Source organism: Ahaetulla prasina, chromosome 2 (genome assembly GCF_028640845.1).
Source record: "Ahaetulla prasina isolate Xishuangbanna chromosome 2, ASM2864084v1, whole genome shotgun sequence".
In the NCBI taxonomy this organism is placed as follows: Eukaryota; Metazoa; Chordata; class Lepidosauria; order Squamata; family Colubridae; genus Ahaetulla; species Ahaetulla prasina.
In genome coordinates, this window is record NC_080540.1 from 236365827 (window position 1) to 236393016 (window position 27190).

Genomic DNA, 27190 nt, shown 5'->3' on the forward strand with positions numbered 1-27190 from the left:
ACTGTTGCATGGATTTTGGATGCCCTTTCTCATATAATCTAATGCAAATCCAGACCTGAATATTAGGTTAGTGCAGGGGTCTGCACACTTGGCTCTTTTAAGACTTGTGGACTTCAACTCCCAGAGTCCCTCAGCCAGCAAAGCTGAGGAACTCTGGGAGTTGAAGTCCACAAGTCTTAAAAGAGCCAAGTTTGCAGACTCCTGGGCTAGTGCAAAAGCATGACCCTGCAATGTTCTCGTACTGTATATCAGGCAGACTCTCTGCTCTAGGAGGAATCAATAACCAATTTATTCTGCTTCCGAGTTTTCTAGAACAATGAGAAATAAACCAATAAGAAAAGAAAAAAAAGAATGAGACTATTGTTAAAACTTACTCCCCATGTAAGAATGTCTACTCTGCTAAGGGAGTACAATTGTTGACCTATTATTAGAAATGCTGGATCATCCTTTATGCCTGTTGGGAATAGGTACTGAGTTGTGCAATGGCATTTTAAGTAGAAGATTTCATGGCTGTTAAACAGTAAAATGTAAGAAAATATTATGGAAGCTTAGTAAAAGTCTTTAAAAGTACATGTTCTTGTCTTGCTCGGTGGACTATTTTCAGTTAAAAAGATGGAAGCTTAGTAAAAGTCTTTAAAAGTACATGTTCTTGTCTTGCTCGGTGGACTATTTTCGGTTAAAAATATTTGTCCTTAGGCTACTAGCTTACTTTTCTGCTTCAGTAACTTACCATTCCCACAAATATATTGCCAGCTGCAACTAAAGATTCAACTGGACTTGTCTGTAAGGTAATTTGCATGATCCATCCAACCTATGAAAGTTACAAGGCACAAAATTATTTTCTTGGCCACATTACAGCTGCTTCATGGACATAGAATTCAACAAACATCTTAACTGAGTTAAAGTATATGTGTAAACTCCTCAAGGATTTCTCTCATGTCAGCAATTTTCTTTAGGAGGCTCTTTGGAATATACCAATTGCATATGCCAATTTATTACAATATGTGACTCCCTAATTGAGTCAGGTCTGCCAGTGTAGAATCACTGCCAGGCACATCAATGCATATCTTGATTTAGACAAAATGTTATAAACTGGAACAGATCAGGCTGCTTTGAGCTTTCGTAACAAATCTACGAATACATCTGCCATATTGGCACAGGCTACATAAAGTCTAAATTACAGAATTCGCATAAGACCAATAGAGCTTGGATAGTGTAAGTTGTACAGTTTATGAATACTTTGGCAGAGTTATAGGGACCTACATCTTTCAGTCTCCCTAGAAATCAGGAATTTAACCATAACTCCATTGCAGCATCAAGTTAATGTAATTCTACCATGCCTGGGGTTCCACCCCCAACTTGTCCAAAAATTTAATTTACCAGACAGAGATGCAACTTTTAATAACTACAATCTTCCTACTGTATATCTGCTGAACAGTTTAGATAGCTGTTTGTCATTATAGACAAAATGTTAAGCCATTTCGATTGGAAGAATTTCAGAGAACAGAAGGCAAAGAAATAGTAGATCAGGGAAGCTTTTAGTGTGGGAATGAAATCAAAACATTTGGACTATCTAATAGGTTTTTAAATTTGGATAATTGTAAAGTATAGAGCTAAGGCAGCGCTTAAAACAGAATCAACTCAAAGTTGAACCAATGACTTGATACTATCAAGGTAAGATTTGAGAGATGAAAAGCCCCTTTTTCTCCCCAAATTCTTTCTACAATCCTCCAGCAATGTTTCTTCCAGTGAGAAGAGTGACGGAGTACATAGGAGAGATGTAATCATTTTCAGTTCCCTTCCAGGAGAATAATTCATCTTTTGTTTGGAAGAGGAAACCTGGTACTGGTTCTAAAACTGATAAAGAGATGGTTGATATCCTGTGGAGACAGCTATTTATTCATACAGCACCTGGTCAATGCTCTCTTATCTTGCACATCTTATTCTAGTTTTATTGCAGTTATTGAAGATCAACTTTTATTGTGCCAGGTGGAAGGAAGAAATTATATTCTAGAAGTGACCATTAGAGATAGACCTTGTTTATATATTCAGAGCTTCCCTGAAATGTTCTTCACACCAGTGTTTCTCAACTTTGAGATGTGTGGACTACAACTTCCAGTCAGCATGCCAGCCATTATGGAAAATGGAAATTTACTTATTATCAGGTTTCATAGGCAATAAATCTACTCTTCCATAAACTAAATCCCACATTTAATGTCTAGTTAATGGAAGGAGCTTCACAGACTCATCACTGTGAATAATTCTCCCTCTTATATATGCAGGCATGCATACACTCATACACACTGTGAGTCTCGGGTTTTAAATTCTAAGCCTTCCCTCTGACCTTTCTCAATAAATGATAATTCTCTGCTCAGTCAATTGGAAGGCACCAATTCAGATTTACACACTGGTTCTATTTGATCTGAGGGCCTCTGCTCCCACCCTTGCCAGCTTTATCCCTTATACCCACTTAAACTCAATGTATTGGGAGTCATGAACTCAAGGCATGTAGAATGCTTCAGGTTAAATAAAGCTACTTTATGATAGTTTGCAAGATGCATTAGACTTAGGAAAGAAAAATGCTACATACTTCTTAAAGAAAGAAAAAGAAAATTAAGAAGAATGGTCTGTTCCCTGTACTGCATATGCTTTTATAATTATAATTTTATAACCAGGGACCAATTATAATTTTATAACCAGAGACAAAGGCCTTGTGTGCCCAATCACACTTGGCCAATAAACCTGTTCCGTTCCATTCCATTCCATTCCATTCCATTCCATTCCATTCCATTCAATTCTACTCCATTCCACTCCACCCCACCCCACCTCATCCCTCTCCATTCCATTCCATTCCATTTCTCAAAGTACCCAGGGCACTGTTACCTTTTTAATAAGCCACTGCATGAATCCAACATAGTATAGCACAGACATCACTGTACTGAAGAAAATGATAATAGGCAGCACCTAGTTGAAGACAAAACTTCTATTGTTAAGAATTGTTTCCAAGTTATCTAAATGCTTTCCTATGTTATTTTCAATTTCAAACAGATCAACCCTGAAATACTGTACCATCAATCCTCTAATCAAAGACCTATAGTTTGTCAGCATTCATAAGCCGAAATAAATTAAAATAATACATTCCTGAAGCATTCTTGTCTTGCAACGATGCCTGGAGAAGACATTCCAAAGCTTCAGTGCCAACGAAGAATGAGCAGCTATCCTTTATTTCTTTAAGAAACATGATTTTATGAAAAGTTTTAAAGAAAAAGATAAAAACTAATCAAAATTAATATGACGTAAGGAAGAAAAAGAAGAAGAAGAAATAAAAGAGAAGGCAAAAAGTACAAGAAAATGATTTTATTTTTTTTGGTGGGAAAAATAGGAAAGAAAGAAAAAAGATAAAAGAGACTTTGGTCAGTATATCATAGTATTCAGACAGTGCCAAATAATACTTCTCCCATCAAAGAACTGGCTGAAACTGACCGGTACTTTAAACAAGAATATTTCTTTTAGGAGAATATTGTACATATGAAATGTTTTGTGCTTTACTGATTCATTTTGTAAACTTACCCACTATAACTTGGTCAGTGTAAGCCAGGGACAACAAAAACAATGGCTAATTACCTTGAAGGCAAAGAAGTGATCAGTATACTTTTCACCAAATACAAATTTAGCACCAGCATCCGTGTATCCCAAGAAAATCTTAAAGGGAAGAGAAAAAGGAAGAATAATGTCAGCGTTCCAGAAAAAAAACCCCAACTCCAAGTAAAAATTCTGAAGCAAGCATCTTTCAAAGTTCTATTTACTAGGATAGGTATACTGGCACATCTGGGAAAACCCAAATCTGAGAGGTCCGGGTTTTCCCTCAGTAAATCAAACCCTCCCTCCCCAAACCATCCCCTCACTCCTCAGGCTATCACATGCTCCAATCACCATCCATCCCATCTCGAGACAGCACTCCGACCACTCCTTCTCCAGATGCAGAATCGGCCTGACTTTGACCGATAGGAAGAATGCTATTATATCTAAAGACAACCCCTCTACTAAATCCCCCCCTCCTACTTTCCCACACATGGGAAAGTGACAGCACGGAAGCTTCCAGCCTAATATGGTTTCCAAAACTGACATATAAGTTGTTTTGAGGGAAAAAACCCAGTGATGAAATAATTTTTTTTTTAATTACCAGTTCTGTGGGCATGGCTTGGTGGGCATGACAGGGGAAGGATACTGCAAAAACTCCACTCCCTCCACTCCTGGGGGAAGGATATTACAAAATCTCCATTCCCTCCTCAGTCTGGGGCTAGCCAGAGGTGGCATTTGCCGGTTCTCCAAACTACTCAAAATTTCCACTTCTGGTTCTCAAGAACCTGTCAGAACCTGCTGGATTTCACCCCTGGAAAAACTCCAATTCTCAACTATTCTAATCCAAATTTCTAAAGACACTTATTTCTCAAATATTCAACCAGTCACTATGCATTCAATGTTCAAATAGTGAATTGTATGACTCACTAGGTGAGGTCAACTGAAAATAAGAACTAGTGAATCATGAACTCTTGAATCAAGGGGAAGTCCCTTGAGGTTAAAAAAAAGTATAAGTTCCTGTCTGATTTAGGATGTTGTAAAAAACTGGATGTGAGGCATCCTACCACACAGGCAACTTCCCCCCCCCCTTAAATGGAAATTAAGATTGCCTCCTCATTTTCATTTTCATACAGACCACTCACTGCATAAATAGAAATATCAGGACTGAAAGATAAACTTTCACAGCTCCAAGTTAAGCAAAACAATAAACACTGTGGGAGTGGCAGTTATCTTTCTCCTTCCTGGTTCTTAGCTGCTGATGTAGCTTTGTTTGTCATCACACAGGATTAGTAACTCTGCACCCCACACTTTTAATGCTACAAGGAACTGTAATTGCTTCCTCCTGCCTAACCCAAGATAACAGGTAAATGAAATGTTGCTAAGTCTCAAGGAAATTCAGTCATGCTTGTGACTGATCTGTGGTCACAGTCGGTGTATTCTGCAATTTCATGAGGGAAAAAAAGCAACATATTGTTCTACAAAAAGAGGACAATTATTTCTGGGACTTAAAAAATGCTGGGGGGGGGGGGAGAGACATATAAATTCTGCAGAGTTCTTAAAAGACTATAGAACACCTCAGTCATCCAGGTCATGGTTGTGCCAAAGGTGGTTTTTCAGGAGGCAAGTAGACTTTCTGGTTTTTTCTTTTGAAGATGTTTCTTGGATGAGAAGCAAAACGTCTTCAAAACAAAAAGCCACCCTCGCGACGGAACGGACACAAACCCCGAGAGCTCCGGAGTGAATGCCGAAAATCCCCTCGATATAGGAGTCCGGTTTGGACCATAGCTGCCCTGGAGGGGCAGCAAAGATTGAGGAAGCCGCTGGAGCAGACAGAGAAGTTGCAAATTCCCTGTAGCTCCAGCTTTTTTCCCTTGACCCAGCGAGGAGGACCGCAGCCATCACCAGCTGCCTGAAGTCGGGATGGCCACAAGAACAGGCAGGAGGATAAAGCATAAGTACTGAACAAGATATTGAAGCCGGGTGAGTTAATACCAGCTCATGAAGAGGCACTAGGAGCAATTTTGCCAACAAGCATTTAAAGAAAAATTGAGAAATAGTGGCTAATTTAAACAGGAAATGAAAACGGAAGGAAATAATTAATGATACCTAAAACCTGACAAAAGTTGGCTTGGAACCTAAGTCTAGAGCCCTAACTGAATAGAGAAAATAGAGAAAAATATGACTTTTAATTAAAATTGACTTTGGAGAAATTTGGAGGCTTTTATCAATTATTTAAAGATTATAAGCAAGAAGAAAAAAAAGAGGAATTATCTAAGATTTTAAAAATGGATTTTAATTGAACATCTCCCAGTTCGTCTATTCTTTATAAATTTGGATTTAAAAGATTATAATGAAACTATTTAAACAGGACTGAAAAGAGGCAACAAATTGAAACAGAAAAAAGGTACGGCTTGAAAATGGATACTTTGTTAATTGTGGATTGTAACTATAGATTAAAGACTGACACCTAAAGGCAGAAGAAGAAATACAGGAGGGAAATGTCTTTGTGATTTCAGGACAATTTCAAAGGAGGATTTTTGTAACCAGATGGCTGACCTTTAAGATTCATAACATCAAAGAATAAAGTAGAAAACAATGGACAATAAGAAGTATACAACTGTCATTTAAGCAAGCAATATAAGAAACGATTACAGAACTGGAATATTAAAGAAATGAGCTGCATGCAGCAATGATAGAGAAGAATATAAAAAGCATGATATAATAATATAAAACTAAAATTTATGTTAAAGATTAGAGGATTATAAAAATGTTGAGAAGAGGAGGAATGGGGTTACAAGGAATCTAATAAGTTAAGAAAATATGCAGTTTTTAAGCATATGTAGTGAAATTGAAATAATTTGAGATAAAACTTCCAGTAGAATATTTGAATATAACTGTGGAATTATGTGAGAAATGGGATATGTTTGCTCCTTTTCATTTTGTTCTTTTTATCTTGTTTATTATTTTAATTTTTTTCTTATTTGGAATGGGATTATGAAATAATAAGTGATGGGAGACCTTTTTGAAATTAAGGTGAGTTTTAATGTAGGAGAGATTTTTATAGAGATGTTTTATCTTTTTTTTGTTACTGGTCTCTCTTTGATAACATTAGGGATAAGTATGGCTGTATTTTGTTTAGTGAAGAAGGGAGGGGCAAGAAAGGGGGCAAAAATGTAGTAACTAGATTTGATTCAATACCATTCAGGATAAAGAGGTGGAACAGATGATTTGATAGAAATGTGCAAATAATAAAATTTTAAGAGGGGAAGGGAAAAATATTGGATAAACAAAACAATGTGGGGGTGAAATCTGAAAAGTGTTTAATTATGTACCTGACTGATATCTTGTTCAAAAGATTTGTATGTGGGTTGTAAAAAACCCCCAAAAAACAAAAAAGTCCAGTTGGACTGCAAGGTTCTTCTATAGTAAAAATGTGAATCCTCAAACGGATTCCGAATTTCAAAAACTAAAACTAACAAGGAAACGTGCCAGTTTAATCATGGCCCGAGTGAAATAAAATTTGGGGACCTTACAATTCTACCCTTTGCACACGTTAATGGCAAAACCATTTTATAAATTGTGCAGCTCAATGCAAATCTGCAAAGGAAACATTCTGGGATTTAGAAACAAAGGACACTTCCATAAGGAGAAAATTGGGAAATGTATTTATTTATTTGTCACTCACATTTCTTAACCCCCTCTCTCCCCTCAGAGAGGAACTTGGGGCGTTGTAGCAATGGTAGTAGAAGAATATTTAAAAGAAAAGGCTGTATTTAAAAATGCTTCACTGACAGTTCCAGCTGCTACTTGTACTGAATCATTATTTCAAAGGATGCAGAATTTCGGTTAAGGATCAATCAATGTAGTTTTGTAATCCTCTGTTTTTGCCTCAGGTATGCTTAAGAAGATGTTTTTTGCTGCTTCTACGATCAACAATATTTCCTTGTTAATTGGCAAGGAAGAGAACATTTTTTTGCTCTTGGTGTTCATCCTCACATCCTCCATTCTTGGCATGAAGAGCTTCCAACAGCTCCTTTATTCTTCCGTGACTGTGTGACACTCTATCATTGCCAGTTCAGAGCTGATGCAACTTAAAGTTTTCTATAGCTTTTCTAGTTTTTCCTTTTACCCCAGTCCAACTTTTGACATGGTTGAAATATGGCATACCTCACCGATGATGCAGCCATTGATAGAATCAGGGCTTAAGATCTGCTAAGCAATTTCAGCCATTTTATAGGATTGCAAGGAACACCTTCTCTCTGGTCACTGGGAACTGTCTTGACTATTTTGTTTTATGCTGTAAAGGTTCTCCTTGCATAAATGTGCTAGTTGTCCTGACTCTAGGGGGCAGTGTTCATCTCCGTTTCTAAGCCGAGGAGCCAGTGCTGTCCGAAGACGTGTCCCTAGTCATGTGACTAAATGCCAAAGTTCCCTATTTTTCTACTTGCATTTTTTTATGTGCTTTCGAACTGCTAGGTTGGCAGAAACTGGGACAAGTAATGGGAGCTCACCCTGTTAAGTGGCACTAAGGATTCGAACCGCTGAATTGCCAATCTTTCGATCAACAAGCTCAGCGTCTTAGCCAGTGAGCCACTGTGTCCCTTTGTGCTGTAGGAAAGACCTATTTCTATAGAGGCGTTTGTCCAAGTAATGCTTGACTGGCATGTATAAAAGCAAATTGTTTTTATAGGAAGGGTTTTAAGCACAGAAGGTGCTTAACTTATGCTAGACTTATGTTTGAAGAGTTCTACTGCTATGTTGCTAATCTTTGTTAGAGATGCCTGCTGTTTCTATTGAGCAGGTGTTTTGCTTGGCCATATTGTTATTGTTTTCATTACTTTGGCAATAGTGGCTGTGGGTGATACTGCCATCTTCTCTATTCCATTCCAGTGTTCATGCCATTGGTTGCCATGACGAGGATTGCTGTTATCATGTGCAAGTCAAACACAACTGCTGGTCTCAATGGCCATCTGCGTGTGATCAACCATGAAGTCATAGAGCTCATCTGTTATCAATTGCTCCCTCCTGCTTCATCACGCGTCCCTCTTCCATACCTGTTATCTATCAACCAGGCTTCCTTTGAACAGGGATTTACCTTCCTCTGCTCTCCTAGAAGAATCCTAAATCTGTGTTTAGAAAAAGCTGAACTATGAACTATGACCTAAGATCAGCTGATGGGGAATGTTGACAAGCAGCTCAACTTGCAGTTCCAAGCAGGCACCTATATTTGTTTGTACGTTCCCTATCCCACTGTAGGTAAAGTAATAGATGACTCTTTACCCATTGACTAGCAATGATTAGTGAGAGGATATATCAAACTGGGAGATCCACCAATTGACTTCCTTAACATATCCCACATTCTGTGGTAGATCAACAATGTGGGAAGTACAATTCATGTTGGACCATTTTTCTATTGACTGGGGAACTGGAGGATAACACTAATCCAATAGCATTGGGTTGGGCTTTTAAATATTAAACAGGACAATGTCTGGATAATATTGTGGATTTTTTTCAATCAACGAGTTTAGTTGTGAGAAACTATAGGAAGGACAACACAGTCTGGATATAAGAGGCACGGGAAGCAAATCTTCTCTTACAGTTGTCAACCCATATTATTAAAGTGTTAATGTGGTTTGCCAGAATTGCATTATGTTGTTTTAGTTTAATGCTATCTATGAACCCAGCCAAATATGGTTTCTTAAGTAAAGAAGAAACCTAGATGGCAAGCTGAGCTTTAAAGTTGTGAATGCTCCAACACTGGAAATTTTTAAGAAAATGTTGGATAACCATCTGACTGAGATGGTGTAGGGTTTTCTGCCTGGGCAGGGGGTTGGACTAGAAGGCCTCCAAGGTCCCTTCCAACTCTGATGTTATGTTATGTTATGTTAAAGTGGTGATTGAAAATGCTATTTACAAACTGTATGGCTTTAAGTTGATTAAAGAAGGGGACTGCATTTTTAAGATATTTCTTTATGAAGATAAAATCTGCTCCTGTCTATCCTTTTTAAGATTAAAAAAGATTGTTTTTAAAACTGCATTTCTTGCTTTATAAGTGATTTTCTACATGCAGCATGAACCGTTTTATAATTTTAAGATGCACAGGCAAATCAAATTGCCTATTGCAGGTTAATTATAAGCAAATCCCTTCAATTTAGTGAAACTTGATCACAAGTGAGGACAAATCTGATTATTTCTCTGATATTTTTTGAAGCAGACAAGTAGTCTTAACCTTTCTTGAGAATGAGTCCATATGAAATCAGAATTCAAAATTTAATTGTAAGTGAACATGCACAGGAATGAGGTATTAGCAAAATACTATAGCTACAGTTCAATTATCTGTCTAGTTTAAAATTATCTTGACCTCTGGCAAAATTCATCAGCATTTCAAGAAATGCTACTTAATAAAAGACGCTTTAAGCAGAGGCATGAATGACCAAGTAAAAAAATGCAGCACCAAGGCACCCCTCCTAACTACCCCTTGACTCCAACAGGTATAAACTGATCACTTGTCATAAAGATTATGGCTAGGTTCTCCTTTATTCAACCCTTACCTGCACTTGATTGCCAAGCCAATTGAATGCATCAAATCCTATTTTTGTTCTCAAGGTTATAAGTCCAAGAACAAACTGTATTGCAACACCCCAGATTACTGGCCTCCATACAACCTATGAAAACATAAGGAAAAACAAAACTATCAGATTTAAAATCAGGTCAAATTTGACAATATTGCAATAAATACTGTAGTAAATGCAGATGGTGATTCCAAATAAGTGCCCCTGAAATGAGTGGGAAATATATTTGTATATTTCTTCCAAGTACATAAATGTTTACAAAAGAAGGGGAGATTTTTTTTAAAAAAATAATGAGCTAAATTTAAAAGCAAGACAGAAAAGTTATGCATGCTTGATTTCTTCCAGCAATCTTCCCCCAATCTGATTGCTTTTCAAGCAAGTGAGGTTCAATTTCAAAATTATTGACAAAGGCCAGGCTGGCTAGGGCATATTGGGAACTGATCTGTACTTCTGGAAAGGACTGGAGACATTACATTATAGTTTATAACAGGGGTATCAAACTCAAGGCCCACAGGCCAGATTTGTCCCACAGGGTGCTAAAATCTGGCCCACAGGGCCACCCTGGAAACAGTGAAGACCTGGCCCACGGTGCCTCTACCAGCAAAAATGGAGCTTGGGAGCCCATTTTCACTGGCAGAGTGCTTGGGCCATCACAGGTGCCCCCCAACACAAGTGACATTGAGCTGGTCATGCTCACCCTGGCCATGCCACCCCAGCCCCCCAAGGTCAAACACAACCCTGATGCATCCCTCAATGAAATCGAGTTTGACACCCCTGGTTTATAATATCTTGGTGGAGAATAAAACTCAGTGGCATGGAACTCTGGGTAAAAAGATTTGCAATAAAAGATATGAATACATTGCAATGTTTGTTTGTCAATATACAATCACACAGAGAGTGAGATGGGTGGTATTTAAATTCGATAATAAATAAATAAGTACCTAGTATCACTTATCAACCACTGTTGAGACTGCCGACTCTGCCGCTAGGTGGTGCAGTCATTAAGTGAATCATCTTCTCACCCCATCAACTTATGTCAATACTGATTGTGGTTGTTAAGTGAATCCCCATGGGTTATTAAATATAAAGTCACTGCAACTTCCTCATTGACTTTGCTGGCTACAGCTGGCTATGAAGGTCGCTAATGGCGATCATGTGATTGTGAGACATCGCAACCATCCATCATAAATGAGTGCTGGTTGCAAACTGCCTGAATCGCGATCTTTCAGGACATAACTTTAGGGTCGGTCATAAATCTCCTTTTTCAGCATCTTTGTAGCTTCAAATGGTTGCTGGTTTTCCATGGTTTTTCCCGCCCTCTCCCCTATACAAGCCAACACAGTTTTCAAAGGAATAGCATTAAGTGAAGCTCTATCTGTGTTCTTCGTCACTGTCACAAAATTGGCCAGAGAGGACAAGAAAGACTAATGGAAAAAATATATCATAGATAAAGGACTCATAAATGTTCCTTTTCTTAAGGAAAGGTAAGTAGGTTTTAGATCAGAGGTCTCCAACCTTGGCAACTTTAAGACTTGTGGACTTCAACTCCCAGAATTCTGGGAGTTGAAATCCACAAGTCTTAAAGTTGCCAAGGTTGGAAACCCCTGTTATAGATAAAACATCAATCTAGTCATTTTTCTCAGAAATTAAAGTGTTTCTGGGGGCTGTTATCAGAATTAGGTTTCTCTGGGTCATCCCTTGTTCCTGAGATAGAAGATAGCCTGTTTAAAGGCTTTGGAAGCAGCTGGCTGAGATCTGGTGAACCAAGGAAGTGATTATGAATTAGTTAATCCTCCATGGATGTTATCCAACTTGCAACAAAGCCTTGGGAGGACCGGAGTGATAACCTTTTAAAAACTGGTCTAGGGTTAGTCATAGTAGAATAAGAACGATGATGAAAACTAAAGTTTCTGTTTTATACATTCATTCCTACAAGACCTACCGTGCACATTGAGAATAACTCATGTAAAGAAGAACAGGTTATATATCTTTGGAGGCATGCATCAAGTGGAAATCTAGGCCATTTTAGGACATTAGCTTGGGCGGCGGTATTGCAAAAGAGATGCAAAGCATCAGGTTAGAATGCAAGAGACCATGAGTTCAGGTCTTGCTTAAGCCATGGAAGACAACTGGATGACCTTAGGCCAGTCACTCACTCTCAGCACACTTCACCTGGCAAGACTGTTGTTGTGGAGAAAATAGGAGGGGAAAGGTGTGCTGGATATGTTCATCACCTTGAGTTATTTATAAAAATAATAAAGACAGGATACCAATGAATGAATAAATAAAAGGCTGAACCGTATAAAACAAAGATACTAATGAAAGACAGTGAATAAGCTATGTTATCGGACATCTACTCAATGTGTTATAAATAGACATTAAATGTAAGAAAAGATATAAATGAAAGATTGTAAACGGACTCACTTTGGTTGGGTACTTGGAGAAGATCAGCATCAAGAGAATATACATAAGAAGCCCACCAAAAGAAATAAGCTGGTTGGTCCCTTGCTTCGCAGTATCGAAAATTAACCAACACACACCAGCAACTATTAAGATGATCCACACCACCCTAGAAAAATGGTATTCAAACACTGAATGTGCATGACTTATGGGAAAGATAATCATCTTATTTTAGACTGTATCTCTCTCTCTCCCCTCCCCCCACATAGGCTATTCAATATGCACATCCTCACAACTATTTATTGCTCAAAACACACTAGCCATATATTGATTCCCATTGGATACTTCATAACCTGCTTCTGTTGGCCTTGGACTGTAAAAAGAGAACATTTGTCAAACTCTTAGTTGTCAAACTGGAAGTACTGACTTCAGCTGGAGAAGTTGTCAGTGGCAGCAATTGATGATGAAAAATGATTTCTGGTAAAAAGCCATTAGAGATTTAAGTAATCTACTTCCTTGACTTTTTGGATTGTTTCTTTTTTTTTGTTTCTTAACAAAAATGTGGCAGTATAAATCTGACAAATAATAATGGGTTTTCTTTCTCTTTCTTTTTTATTGTATTTTTAATTTTGCTTGAGAGAGAGAAAAGGAAGGAAGGAAGGAAAAAAGGAAGAGAGAGAGAGAGAGAGAGAAAGTAAGTAAGTAAGTAAGTAAGTAAGTAAGTCACTTGACATCCATTAATGGAGAGAACCCAACCTTCTGAATTTTCTTCTGCATCTAATTGTTATTAAATGCAAATTAAGGGATTGCTTTACAAGAGCTTGACTAAACCTAATTTCCAAATAGTAAAATGAATGGCAGGGGATGGGTGGGGGGGGGGGAAGGTAGCCAGAAAGACAGAACAGTTCTTTTTTGACACCACTTATTTAACTCCGCCCATCACTGCATGTGGTGGAATCCCAAAATTTCTGGGTACAGATAGCCATTCACTTACGACTGTAATTGACTCCAGACTTGTGATTTTAAGTTGTGTACTGAGTATTTTGTAACAGTTGTTAGACAAAAACCACTGTTTAGTGAATGCCACGTCATTGCGTGAATACATGGTCATTAAGTGAGTCTGTTTTCTCTGATGGGTTTGTTTTTTTTTGCCAAAAACTGAAAGTTAACACCAGAAATGGCAAACAAGACTAAAAGCATGACCATGGGACACTGCAAACAGTCATCAGTGGGAGCCAGTTGCCAAGTGCCCAAAATGCAATCATATGACTGTGAGGGGGATGAGGGGTGGGCTTCAGTCATTGGAATTTCAAAAGCAGGCCCTAAGTAGCTCTGGGGAGATCAGTCATAATCTTGAACGATCATTAAATGACCTGTCATTAAGTGAGAACTGCCTCTACGTGGGTCTGACAAGAAAGTTGGATCGCCAGGTATAAACATTCTGCAAGAAAAGGTGTGAAGTTTACCAAATATATATGTCAATTCTAGTATTTGGATTAGATTATTCTGTTTTTAAAGTTTTTAAGTTCAAGGCACTTTTTCCCCACAGAAAGTCAAAGAACCAAGCAAATGCCCTTAAAATATCAATAAAAGAGTACAGTCTATATTTGGGGCTCTTATAACTAGTCAAACCTGATACAATTTAAGTTTTTTAGTCTGGAAGATGTTTGGGGCTTACTCGAAAATAAGCAAGTGTATGATCATATCAAATGACCACTGGGATTTTTGTCTGAAGACAAGCTTTCAATAATATATGATTATATATTGTCCTGCTAATTAAGCTCCAATAAATGTTTAAGACAACTCAGTCTGCCCCCCCCCTTTACAAAAGCTACTAAATAGCTATAATTAAACCAAATTGCTTTGGTAGTATATGTGATCAGTTTGATGATGCATTAATGAACATTAGGCTAAACATTTTCATCTGCTAATTGTTACCAAACTTGTTAAAAACATAGCCGTGGGAACTACTTTAATAATTGGCAATATTGGGTGTTTTAATAGTACATCCCTTACAAAGAGACTGAAAAGCACTTCTTTAGGACACAGAGAATTGAAATTTTATCCTGAGTTAATATCCCAAAATCCTGTTTTTTTTTAATAGCTAGGATGAAATGTAAAATAATTTATAGCTTTTATATTGTTCTGAAAATCACAAACAACTGCATAATCTCCCCCCCTTTTTTTTTTTTTTTAAAAAAAGGAAAGTTGGTTCATTACCATTTCAGCCAAAACCATTGAGCTTTCAAAAATCTTCCCAAAGGAGACAGCAACTCTGAGATTTTACTCTCATATCTGGCTATGAAAAAGTCCCAACAGATGAAAAAAATGGCGAGGAGAGTGAGGATGAAGAGCGCTAAGGCTCTGTGAAAATTCAAGATGCAGGCCGCAATCACCATTGCCAGGTAACCTGTAATGGAATAAAAGCAAGATCATGTCAGCTGCCCACACTGCCTACCCAATGTCTCCGTCTCCTGTTTTTTTCTCTCCCTGAAACAAAACTGAAAGAGTTACCTGCAATTTTCAGATCACCAGTAATTAAGCAAAAACGTTTATGCTTTGAAATAAACAAATTCTGTGTCATTCTAATTATCTCTTTGGAAATCCTTAGATGTTTTTAAAAAACAGGTGCTTTTATAAAACCTAGCATTTTTATACTATCCGACTACACATCCCATCAACCAGAGTCAGAGACCTGTTCATTTTTTTTCATCTTTTCCCTAAAATTGCATGTTTTAATTGGGCAAAAGCGAAAACGAGAGTGATTGTTCTACAAATTATCAACATCCTTTCTGCCTTGGTACTGACGAATTGGAGCAAAAGCATCTACAAGGAAGACTATCTTTTGACGACTGTTCGAAGTTACAATAGCACCGAAAAAAGTGACTTCTGACCAGTTTTCACACTTACAACTGTCGCCATATCCCAGTTCGGACTGGATCGGCTGATCCGGTAGTGATGGCGGTGGATGGTTCAGCAAAAATCCCTAGCCCCCCCACCCATGCCCACCCAATGCCCGGTCGCCTGCTTCCCCGCTTGCCGCTTCTTTTAAAAAGTAAAAAAAAAAAAGGCTCTGACAATCTCAGCTGAACTGAACTGCCTGATCATCAGAGCCTTTTTTTTTTCTTTTAATAGCATTTTTTTAACAACTTATTTGGCTGAATATGTTGTAAAAAAATGTTTTTAAAAGTAAAAAAAAAAGACTGTGTGCCACAGCTGATCACACACCCCCCGCGCGCTGTTCTCCTTTTGGGGTGCCCTGTGCGAGCACACACCTTGCATTTTGTGGATGGTGTGCACTACACACGCGCACACGCAGTGCGCATCCGGTGAACCTGTAGTAAACTGGTTCAGATTTCACCACCACCATATCCCCACAGTCATGTGACCAAAATCCAGTCACTTGGCAACTGGCATGTATTGATGGCAGTCGCACCATCTTGGGGGTCACGTGATCACCATTAGTAACCTTCGCAGCAGATTTTTGACAAGCAAAATCAATGTTGGAGGCCAGATTCGCTTAACAACTGCACAAATTCACTTAAGCACAATGATTTGCTTAAAATTGTGGCCAAAAAAAAGTCATAAAATGGGACAAAAGTCACTTAACAACTGCCTTGTTAATAGTGGAAATTTTGGGCTCAGTTTTGGCCGTAAGTCACAGACTACCTATATGCTCCCTTCTAGAAGAGAGAGAATGGCAAGATGCAAAACACTCTGTTTTACCCAAGCAGGCATAATAACAGTTAATGAAACTAATATAGTGACTGCTTAATCTTACTTTTGCCTTGGAAAAATTATAATTGCTTCAGGAAGCTAAGCACAAATTAGGTCAAAGCAATTTTGATATCATCACCTATTCCAAGACAGAGTCAATTATTCCAATGCAATCTAATTATCTGAATCAACCAAAAAAAAAAAACCCATCGAAGAAGTAAATAATAAAAATACAAAGATTTCATTCAATGGTAATAGCGGGAGAGAGTATTAAAAGAAGAGATGGTCCTTCAGGCCTTATCCACTTGTCCCTCAAAGTAAACAAGGTGAGATGGCCCTCATGACATTACCATTGTCTCATTCCCATCCCATAGCAGAGACGTTTGTCTAATTTTTCCAGTTTTAAAGTGATGTTCCCCTTCTTCTCTTAATACAATATTTGTCATGGAAGCTTTACAGAGAGAGTTTCAAACTTGAAACAAGAAGGTACCTCTTGACCTTCTTGTTTCTAATTCTTTGTCCAAGGCAAGAATCTCCATAATATCCAGACAAAAAATCTTTGCTTGAAAACCTCTAATGATAGACTATCTTTGTATCTAGGAGACAAGCTCTTCCACAGTAACTCTTTGTAACTTGTCTAACCCTGTCCCACCACGTGTTTAGGAGAACAATAGTTATTTTTCCTGCTAGCAAGAGATGCTCAGTGGGAAGAGAAACCAAACCAGAGGAATCCATCAATCACTTTTCTTAATACGTCCTCAATTAAAACTATAAGAGTACAGCTTATGAGCTCCATTCTGGAGACAAAATAAGGCTCAGCAGTCAGGACAGTTCAATTTATGCAGCCTTACTTTTGTATTAACATAAGACTGGAGGTAAGCATATTAACAAAGCCACTTGGCTGTATATTCAAGTAGTCAGGCTGCAATTCATTTAAGAATTTGAACGCTAACATATTAAATTGTCCCAAAAAGCAATTTGTCAAACAGTACAGAACTTTCAAAATAGCCACTGTGTAATTCCAATATAGGGACGCGGTGGCTCAGGAACTAAGATCGAAGGTTGGCAGTTCAGCGGTTTGAATCCCTAGTACTGCCATGTAATGGGGTGAGCTCCCGTTACTTGTCCCAGTTTCTGCCAACCTAGCAGTTGAAAAGCACATAAAAAATGCAAGTAGAAAAAATAGGGACCACCTTTGGTGGGAAGGTAACAGCATTCCATGCACCTTTGGCGTTGAGTCATGCCGGTCACATGACCATGGAGACATCTTCGGACAGCGCTGGCTCTTCAGCTTTGAAATGGAGATGAGCACCACCCCCTAGAGTCGGGAACGACTAGCACGTATGTGCGAGGGGAACCTTTACTTTTAATTCCATATCTCTTGCACTGGTTTACAACTTAGCTGACATGTTTTACATAAATTAGAGCTTACAGGCTTTTTGCAAAGATAGCCTTATGGCCAGAGAAGATTGCAGTAATTAGACTGGAATATAACCAAGAGATGGATTTTATTGTATGCTATTAGTCTCACACTTTAAAAATATATAGACCCAAAATTCTACATAAAATTGCTATTTTCCGGAATGTATAATACATACCTATAATTAGTATTCCAAAAATTATGTATCGGATTATAGTTTTATGTTTCCTGCAAAATTGAAGGACCATATCATATTTCCTTGTAAGTTTCCTAGAATGATAAATAAATAAACAGGATAACTTAAAAAGACTATTTTGTACTGTAGTAGATAAGTATGCATTACCCAACATATTATAATTAATAATGAACAGTACATATTAATTATACAAGAATTTTAGATTGTTTTCATATGTCTTCCTCATGTGAATAACCATGTTTAGATGAGCAAACTATAGTAATTTGATTTTAGATATCATACGAAGCCAAAAGCAAACAATCCACATGATGATAGCAAAAGCAATACCACATAGACTTATATACTGCTTCACAGTACTTTATGGCCCTGTCTAAGCATTTTACAGAGTTATGGCCCCCAACAATCCTCAGTTTACCAACCTCGGAAGGATGGAGGCTGAGTCAACCCTGTGCTGGTCAGAATTAAGCAGTGAGCAGTGAATTAGCCTGTAGTACTGCTTTCTAACCATGTGCCACCACGGCTCATGATCTTAGTGACTTAGTGTAAAACAAGCCTAAGATCCAATGTGGTTTGATCAGACTTTGGGTAGTAGTTAGAAATCAAGGAGACTCAGCTTCTGGTCCATCCTTGGCTACGTAAGCGAGTTAGTTTTGGACCAGTCTAATTAATTAATTAGGGATGCAGTGGCTCAGTGGCTAAGATGCAGAGCTTGTTGATTGAAAGGTCGGCAGTTCAACAGTTCGAATCCTTAGTTCTGCGTAACGGGGTGAGCTCCCGTTACTTGTCCCAGCTTCTGCCAACCTAGCAGTTCGAAAGCACATAAAAAAATGCAAGTAGAAAAATAGGGACCACCTTTGGCGGGAAATTAACAGCGTTCCATGCGCCTTTGGCATTTAATCATGCCAGCCACATGACCACAGAGACATCTTCGGACAACACTGGCTCTTCGGCTTTGAAATGGAGATGAGCACCGCCCCCTAGAGTCAGGAATGACTAGCACACATGTGCGAGGGGAATCTTTACCTTTACTTAATTAATTAATTAATCTCACCACCGGGTGAATCTGGGCGGCTTACAACGTTAAAAGCAATAAACAACATATATATACATATATATATATATGTAGATCTTTGGTTATTCGGGTTTTCTCCCGCGTAAAATTGGAAGTGTCTTGGCGAATGTTGTCTTGATGTCTTGATGTTGTGTTTGTGGAGGATCTTGCTGATTCTGTCTGTGGTGCCTTTTATATATGGGAGGAGGGCTGTGCCGTTTTCTTGTTCTCTGTCTTGGATTTTAGTAGGGGGTTCTTTTTGGATTAGTTTGGTAATCTTATTTCTCTGGAATCCAACACATACTTCATCTATAATGGACAAAAATACAAACAAATAGAAGGAGCACCCATGGGATCACCCCTCTCACCTGTCATTGCCAACCTCTACATGGAACACTTTGAAACCCAAGCTCTAGAAAAATCTGATCACCCAACCAACTTCCCTTCCTAGATGTCTTAGTCTACAGGAGACCCAATGGCTCCCTAGGACACACCATCTACCAGAAGAAAACACACACAAACCGCTATCTGCATGCACTCTCACACCACCACCCAGCACAGATCAACTCCGTAGCCAAGACACTCATCTCCAGAACAAAACGCTTAACTGACGAACAACACCTAAAAACCGAACTACACACTCTCACTAACGTACTAACATCCAATGGATTCCAGAGTTAGAAAATCAAGGAGTATATGAAATCCCATGCACCGCCTGCCCCACCACATACATTGGACAAACCAACAGAAGAATAAGTGCACGCATTGAAGAACACAAGAACTCAGTCAAAAAAGAGGAACCAACTTCTTCCCTGGTCCAACACCTTAAAGCCACAGGACACGATATTGACTTTAAAAAGACCAGAACTATCGCCAAAACTGAACACTTTAACAACAGAATAATCAGAGAAGCCATCGAGATAGAAACACGCCCACACAGCATGAACAAACGAGATGATACCTCCCGCCTACCAGCCATTTGGAAACCTGCCCTTATTGACAAACGAGTCCCTAACACGAGGAATGACACCAGACCCACACTCACGAGGTCCACACAGGATGTCACCACCACACATCCACCCAGAAAGCAGACCCAAACCCACACTGATCATGAAGCACGACCAAGGACCAGAAGCCAGACCGCAGCTGCAACATTAGCCATTTCAAACCCTCCAATCCATACATGCAGCAGACTGACACCCACTATGAAGATGTAGCACGACCAAGGACCAGAAGCCAGACCGCAGCTGCAACATTAGCCATTTCAAACCCTCCAATCCATACATGCAGCAGACTGACACCCACTATGAAGATGTAGCACGACCAAGGACCAGAAGCCAGACCGCAGCTGCAACATTAGCCATTTCAAACCCTCCAATCCATACATGCAGCAGACTGACACCCACTATGAAGATGTAGCACGACCACAAAGCCAAACAACAGCTATGCAGCTCACCAGCTCAAATCCCCTGCAGCACAGACTAGACTGAGCACAACCAAGCCCCCACCAACACAGGACACACCCCAGCCAATCAGAGCACAAAAACCCCATCCAATCAGAGCACAAAAACCCCATCCAATCAGAGCACAAAAACCCCATCCAATCAGAGCACAAAAACCCCATCCAATCAGAGCACAGCCAAGCTCCCACCCAATCAGTTCAAACCCCACTAGCAGTTAAAGCACATAAAAATGCAAGTAGAAAAATAGGACCACCTTTGGCGGAAATTAACAGCGTTCCATGCGCCTTTGGCATTTAATCATGCCAGCCACATGACCACAGAGACATCTTTGGACAGCGCTGGCTCTTCGGCTTAGAAACGGAGGTGAGCTAGAGTCAGGAATGACTAGCACACATGTCGAGGGAATCTTTACCTTTACTTAATTAGTTAATTAATTAAATAATTAATTAATTAATTAATTAATTAATTAATTAATTAATTAATTAATTAATTAATTAATTAATTAATTAATTAATTAATTAATTAATTAATTAATTAATTAATTAATTAATTAATTAATTAATTAATTAATTAATTAATTAATTAATTAATTAATTAATTAATTAATTAATTAATTAATTAATTAATTAATTAATTAATTAATTAATTAATTAATTAATTAGGGACGCGGTGGCTCAGGGACTAAGATCGAAGGTTGGCAGTTCAGCGGTTCGAATCCCTAGTACTGCCGTGTAACGGGGTGAGTTCCCGTTACTTGTCCCAGTTTCTGCCAACCTAGCAGTTGAAAAGCACGTAAAAAATGCAAGTAGAAAAAATAGGGACCACCTTTGGTGGGAAGGTAACAGCATTCCATGCACCTTTGGCGTTGAGTCATGCCGGTCACATGACCATGGAGACATCTTCGGACAGCGCTGGCTCTTCAGCTTTGAAATGGAGATGAGCACCCCCCCCCCCGAGTCGGGAACGACTAGCACGTATGTGCGAGGGGAACCTTTACTTTTAATTCCAATATCTCTTGCACTGGTTTACAACTTAGCTGACATGTTTTACATAAATTAGAGCTTACAGGCTTTTTGCAAAGATAGCCTTATGGCCGGAGAAGATTGCAGTAATTAGACTGGAATATAACCAAGAGATGGATTTTATTGTATGCTATTAGTCTCACACTTTAAAAATATATAGACCCAAAATTCTACATAAAATTGCTATTTTCCGGAATGTATAATACATACCCATAATTAGTATTCCAAAAATTATGTATCGGATTATAGTTTTATGTTTCCTGCAAAATTGAAGGACCATATCATATTTCCTTGTAAGTTTCCTAGAAGGATAAATAAATAAACAGGATAACTTAAAAAGACTATTTTGTACTGTAGTAGATAAGTATGCATTACCCAACATATTATAATTAATAATGAACAGTACATATTAATTATACAAGAATTTTAGATTGTTTTCATATGTCTTCCTCATGTGAATAACCATGTTTAGATGAGCAAACTATAGTAATTTGATTTTATCATATCATACGAAGCCAAAAGCAAACAATCCACATGATGATAGCAAAAGCAATACCACATAGACTTATATACCGCTTCACAGTACTTTATCGCCCTGTCTAAGCATTTTACAGAGTTATGGCCCCCAACAATCCTCAGTTTACCAACCTCGGAAGGATGGAGGCTGAGTCAACCCTGTGCTGGTCAGAATCAAGCAGTGAGCAGTGAATTAGCCTGTAGTACTGCTTTCTAACCATGTGCCACCACGGCTCATGATCTTAGTGACTTACTGTAAAACAAGCCTAAGATCCAATGTGGTTTGATCAGACTTTGGATAGTAGTTGGAAATCAAGGAGACTCAGCTTCCGGTCCATCCTTGGCTACCTAAGCGAGTTAGTTTTGGACCAGTCTAATTAATTAATTAGGGATGCGGTGGCTCAGTGGCTAAGATGCTGAGCTTGTTGATTGAAAGGTCGACAGTTCAACGGTTCAAATCCTTAGTTCTGCGTAACGGGGTGAGCTCCCGTTACTTGTCCCAGCTTCTGCCAACCTAGCAGTTCGAAAGCACATAAAAAAATGCAAGTACAAAAATAGGGACCCACCTATTGGGTGGGAAATTAACAGCGTTCCGTGCGCCTTTGGCATTTAATCATGCCAGCCACATGACCACAGAGACATCTTCGGACAACACTGGCTCTTCGGCTTTGAAACGGAGATAAGCACCGCCCCCTAGAGTCAGGAATGACTAGCACACATGTGCGAGGGGAACCTTTACCTTTACCTAATTAATTAATTAATCTCATCACCGGGTGAATCTGGGCGGCTTACAACGTTAAAAGCAATAAACAACATATATATGCCTGTTCACCGCCCTGAGTCCTTCGGGAGAAGGGCGGTATAAAAATTAAATTATTATTATTAATATATATATATATATATATATATATATATATATATATATATATATATATATATATATATATATATATATATATATATATATATATATGTATATATGTTTTCTGAGGTTTTATACATACACACACACACACACTCACACACACATATATATGTATGTATGTTTTCTGAGGTTTTCGCAGGTGTTTGTATGTAGGTCTTTAGTTACTCGGGTTTTCTCCCATGTAAAATTGGAAGTGTCTTGGCGACATTTCGATGAAGTCTCATTCGTCATTTTCAGGCTTCAGCTTTGTGCTTCTGGGAGTAATGTGTGATTGCATCCAATCAGAAACGAGATATTTCCGCCTAAAACTCCCGCCAAAACTTACAGTAATACATTACACTCCTTCCCTCCCAGAAGGCACTTTGCCAATATTTGCATATTACTTCTCACGTAGTCCTGCAGGTACGTGGGCGCCTCCTGACTCTCCCGGACCTGCGCAGTTCACTTTCTGGAGTTGAGTCGAGCTTGCGGAGGGACTTTTCGTTCCTCTGAGCTCCTCCTCCCGCCATCCGCCCTGGATTACTCGCCGGCTCGGACCTGCTGTCCTCTAGAGGGACCGGAGGGTGTCGCTGGACCTCGCCTGACTCAGATAAGTCTCTGTTTGGTTCTTTGCTTACGCTTTCTGTTTGTTCTTGGCGCCCGGTCAGCTGTGGGTTAATTAAATCATAGTCAGGCTGTTCTCGCCTAATTCTGCCTTATCGCTCAATCTGTTTCTTAATTGATCTATGTGGCGCCTCCAGATTCTGCCATCGTCTAGTTCCACTAGATAAGATTTGGGGCCCGTTTTGTCTATGACTATCCCCCTCTTCCAGTTAGGGCCGTCGCGGTAATTATGTGCCCACAGTCTCCTATGTTTAACTCTCGATTCTATCTGGTTTTGTTTTGAACCCGTCCTGTACGTAGTTCGGTGTAGCCGGTCTAGCGGGCACCGTAGCTTCCGCCCATTAATAGCTCGGCTGGGCTGCGGCGGTGGCCACACAGGGGTCCTGTGTTGACGGTTAGAATGCGTCGATTGTGCCTGCCAATCGCCGGGCCGCTTCGTGATAGCGCTTCTTTCGCACTCCGGACAAAGCGTTCAGCAAGGCCGTTCGGCGCAGGGTGGAACGGCGCTGAGCGGGCATGTCGGACGCCCTCTTCAGCCAGGTACCCTTCAAATAATGCTGCGGTGTACTGTGGGCCGTTATCGGACACGAGGGTGTCCGGTAGTCCGTGGGTGGGGAAAAGGTGTTTTAGTGCTGGGATGACAGCTCCCGGTTGTGGATTTCATTAGGATGATCTCCAGCCATTTGGAGAATGCATCCACCACAATTAGAAATGTTTGGCCATGGAAGGGGCCGGCAAAATCAATGTGTATGCGGGACCAAGGGCCTTGGGGTTTCTCCCACTCCAAAACTGGGGCCGTGGTGGTAGTGGTCTGATTCCTGACATACTTGGCATCGGCCAACCCTGTCACTGATTTCCCTGTCCATTAGGGGCCACCAGACATAGCTCCTAGCCAAACCCTTCATCCTCACAATTCCTGGGTGACCCTCATGCAGGAGTTCCAGAACTTTTTCCTCAGCTTCTCTGGAACTACCACCCTATCCCCCAGAGCAGGCACCCCTTGCACAGACAATTCTTTTTCTTTACAAATTCCTTGAACGTCGCCCGCGCGGCCATCCCTTTGAACCCAACTGATTACAGTTCTTAAAACAACGTCCCGGTAGGAGGCCCGAGCCACTTCCTGCGATGTGACTGGCCAGAGTCCAAGAGTCAATTAGTAGAACGGTGTGCCCGGGTGGGGTCCTCGATTTCCTGGCAATGGGCATCTGCTCAATGCGTCCGCATGCCCCAGCTCCTTTCCAGGCCGATGCTGCAGCTTGTAGGAGTATGCGGTCAAAAAAATAGTCCATCTGGTCAGTCTAGGTGAGAGTGCTACTGGCGTTGGGCGGTCGCCAGCCAGTAACCCCAATAGCGGTCTGTGATCAGTGGCAATTTCGAAATCTCGCCCAAAACGTATTCGTGAAATTTTTCACCCCTGACACTATTGCAGAGCCTCCTATCTAGCTGGCTGTAATTCCTCTCAGCCGGGACATCGTTCGTGAATAGAACGCTATAGGGGCTTCAGTGCCGCTTTGGGAGTCTGTGGCTGGCACCGCTCCTACTCCATAGGGGACGCATCACAAACCAATACTAACGGCAGTCTGTTGTTGTATTGTATTAACAGGCTATCGCTTGATAGCAAACTTTTTACTGCCTCAAATGCCCTATTCTCTGACTTCCCCCACGACCAAGCAGTGTTTTTTCCAAGCAATTTATGCAGCGGTTCAGCAACGGTTGCCTTGTCTTTTAAAACACGGCGTAAAAGTTTACCAGACCCAGGAAAGCCTGGAGTTCTGTCTTGTTTTTGGGTGCTGGGGCTCTTTATCGCCTTGACTTTGCTCTCAGTGGGTGAATCCTTTTTGTCTATTCTATAGCCCAAAATTCAACAGATTCGACCCTATCTGACACTTGCTTGCTTTAACTTTTAATCCTGCCGACCTAAAATGGCCAAAACTTTCCTTAATCGCTTCCCAGTTCTCTTAAATCTTCCCTGATACCAACACATCATCGAAATAGGTACGACTCGGTAACCCTTGTAGGAGCCGCTCCATCAAATTTTGGAATAGCCCGGGCCACACTCACCCCGAACTGTAACCGGGTGCACTTAAAGGCACCCGGTGCGTTATAATGGTCTGGGCCTCAGCTGTGCTAGCATCTACGGGTAGCTGTTGGTACGCTTGTGCCAAGTCTAATTTGGCGAAAACTTGTCCGTGCCCTAGTGAGTGCAATAAGTGTTGCACTACTGGAACTGGGTAGGCGCTCTTTGCAATGCTTTGTTCAAGGTAGCCTTGTAATCAGCGCAAATTCTTATGGACCCGTCTGGTTTTATAGGGTGACGATTGGCGTCTCCCATTTGGCATGGTCAACTGGCACTAGTATCCCTGGCTGACTAATTTATCTAACTCTTTGTCGATTTTAGGTTTGAGTGCAAAGGAACCCTCCTTGCCTTTAACCTAATGGGAGCTATTTGGGGTCTAAATTGAAGGAGATAGGGGTCCCTTGTACTTGCCTAAACGGTCCTCGAATACGCCTGCGAATTCCTCCAGTAGGGCGTTTTGCAGGTTGCATCCGCTCCGTGGACGCCAGTCACCCCATTCCCAACGCCTGAACCAGTCTAGCCCCAGCAAGCTTGGCAAGGTTCCTCGACTAACGTGATGGGCAGGGTCTTTTCGTATGTCCCGTACTTGACCTCGACGGTCGTTGTCCTCGAACAGGGATGCGGTTGCCCTGGTAATCCTGCACCCGGAGCCGTTGTTTCTGTAGCTTGCGCTTTGCGATGTGCGGCAAGGCTTTCACAAAAGTGTCCCAGGACATGATTGTGATAGCTGATCCTGTGTCTACTTCCAGTCGGCACGGTACGCCTTCAATTGTCGGGTTTGTGAAGATCTTTTCTTGATGCGGGTAGCTGCGTGGTCTATGGTAACAGTCATTCGGTTTGACTTCGCTCTTTCTTTCCTGGCCAATCGCTGGTCGCCTCGCCGATCTCGCGCTCTGATTGGCTGGTTTGAAATTTCGCGGGAATGTGGGGTTTGCATCTCTGACTCAGAGCCGCTCTGATTGGCGATTTGAATTTTCGGCGGAAGGTTGGGGTGCTCGGCAGACTTGAGCCAGGTGCCCTTCCTTTCACACCGCCGCAAATGGCGCCCTGAACTTACATCTTTGGCGCTGATGTCGCCCGCAACTTCCGCATTCCTCCGGGTCTTCCTTGTCGATTTTCCGGTGTAGTGGACTTCTTCCTCCTCTTCGCTGGTTGACTCACGATAGGTTTCTTCGTGGTGGACTGTGCTCGGCTTTGCGCCCGCCATCGGCGTGAGTCGCTTTTGTAAGGTGTCTGCTGCATGGTTGGACATCTCATGGGCTCTGGCTTCGTCCAGAGCGTTTGCCAATGTCAGGTTGCTCTTGGCTAGCAACCGTCTCCTCAAACGGATGTCTCTGACCCCCCGTATAAGTTGTTCCAGCAGCTCTTCGTCCAGATCGCGGTACTGCAATGCTTGGAGGCTTGTCTCAGGGCTGCCATGTAGTCGCTGATAGACTCGCCTTCTTGTTGCCTCGCTCCCCAAACTCGCATCCGAACGTATTTGGACGGGCTGGTGCGTAGTGATTCTTCAGGAGGGTCTGAAGGGTCTGCCACGACACGGAGTGTAGCGGTGTTGGCTCCGCTAGGGCTTCTGCGACGGCGATGACTGCTGACCCACAGTGGCTTATGAAGTAAGCCCGTTTGCGGTTGTCGGAGACTCCTGTAGC

At 40.6% G+C, this 27190-nt stretch overlaps 1 protein-coding gene across 1 annotated transcript in view; it reads right to left on the reverse strand.

The window, feature by feature from the left end:
* SLC28A3 (solute carrier family 28 member 3) overlaps nucleotides 1–22177 on the reverse strand; it is a 36942-nt gene extending 14765 nt beyond the window's left edge. Inside the window, exons 1-8 of the mRNA XM_058168067.1 lie at nucleotides 22158–22177; nucleotides 21634–21725; nucleotides 14775–14964; nucleotides 12579–12723; nucleotides 10134–10247; nucleotides 3625–3702; nucleotides 2884–2964; nucleotides 731–811 (exon numbers count right to left, since the gene is read on the reverse strand). Coding sequence (XP_058024050.1) covers nucleotides 731–811; nucleotides 2884–2964; nucleotides 3625–3702; nucleotides 10134–10247; nucleotides 12579–12723; nucleotides 14775–14964; nucleotides 21634–21725; nucleotides 22158–22177 — 801 coding nt within the window. The remainder of the gene's footprint in view (nucleotides 1–730; nucleotides 812–2883; nucleotides 2965–3624; nucleotides 3703–10133; nucleotides 10248–12578; nucleotides 12724–14774; nucleotides 14965–21633; nucleotides 21726–22157) is intronic.
* Between the last annotated feature and the right edge of the window lie 5013 nt (nucleotides 22178–27190).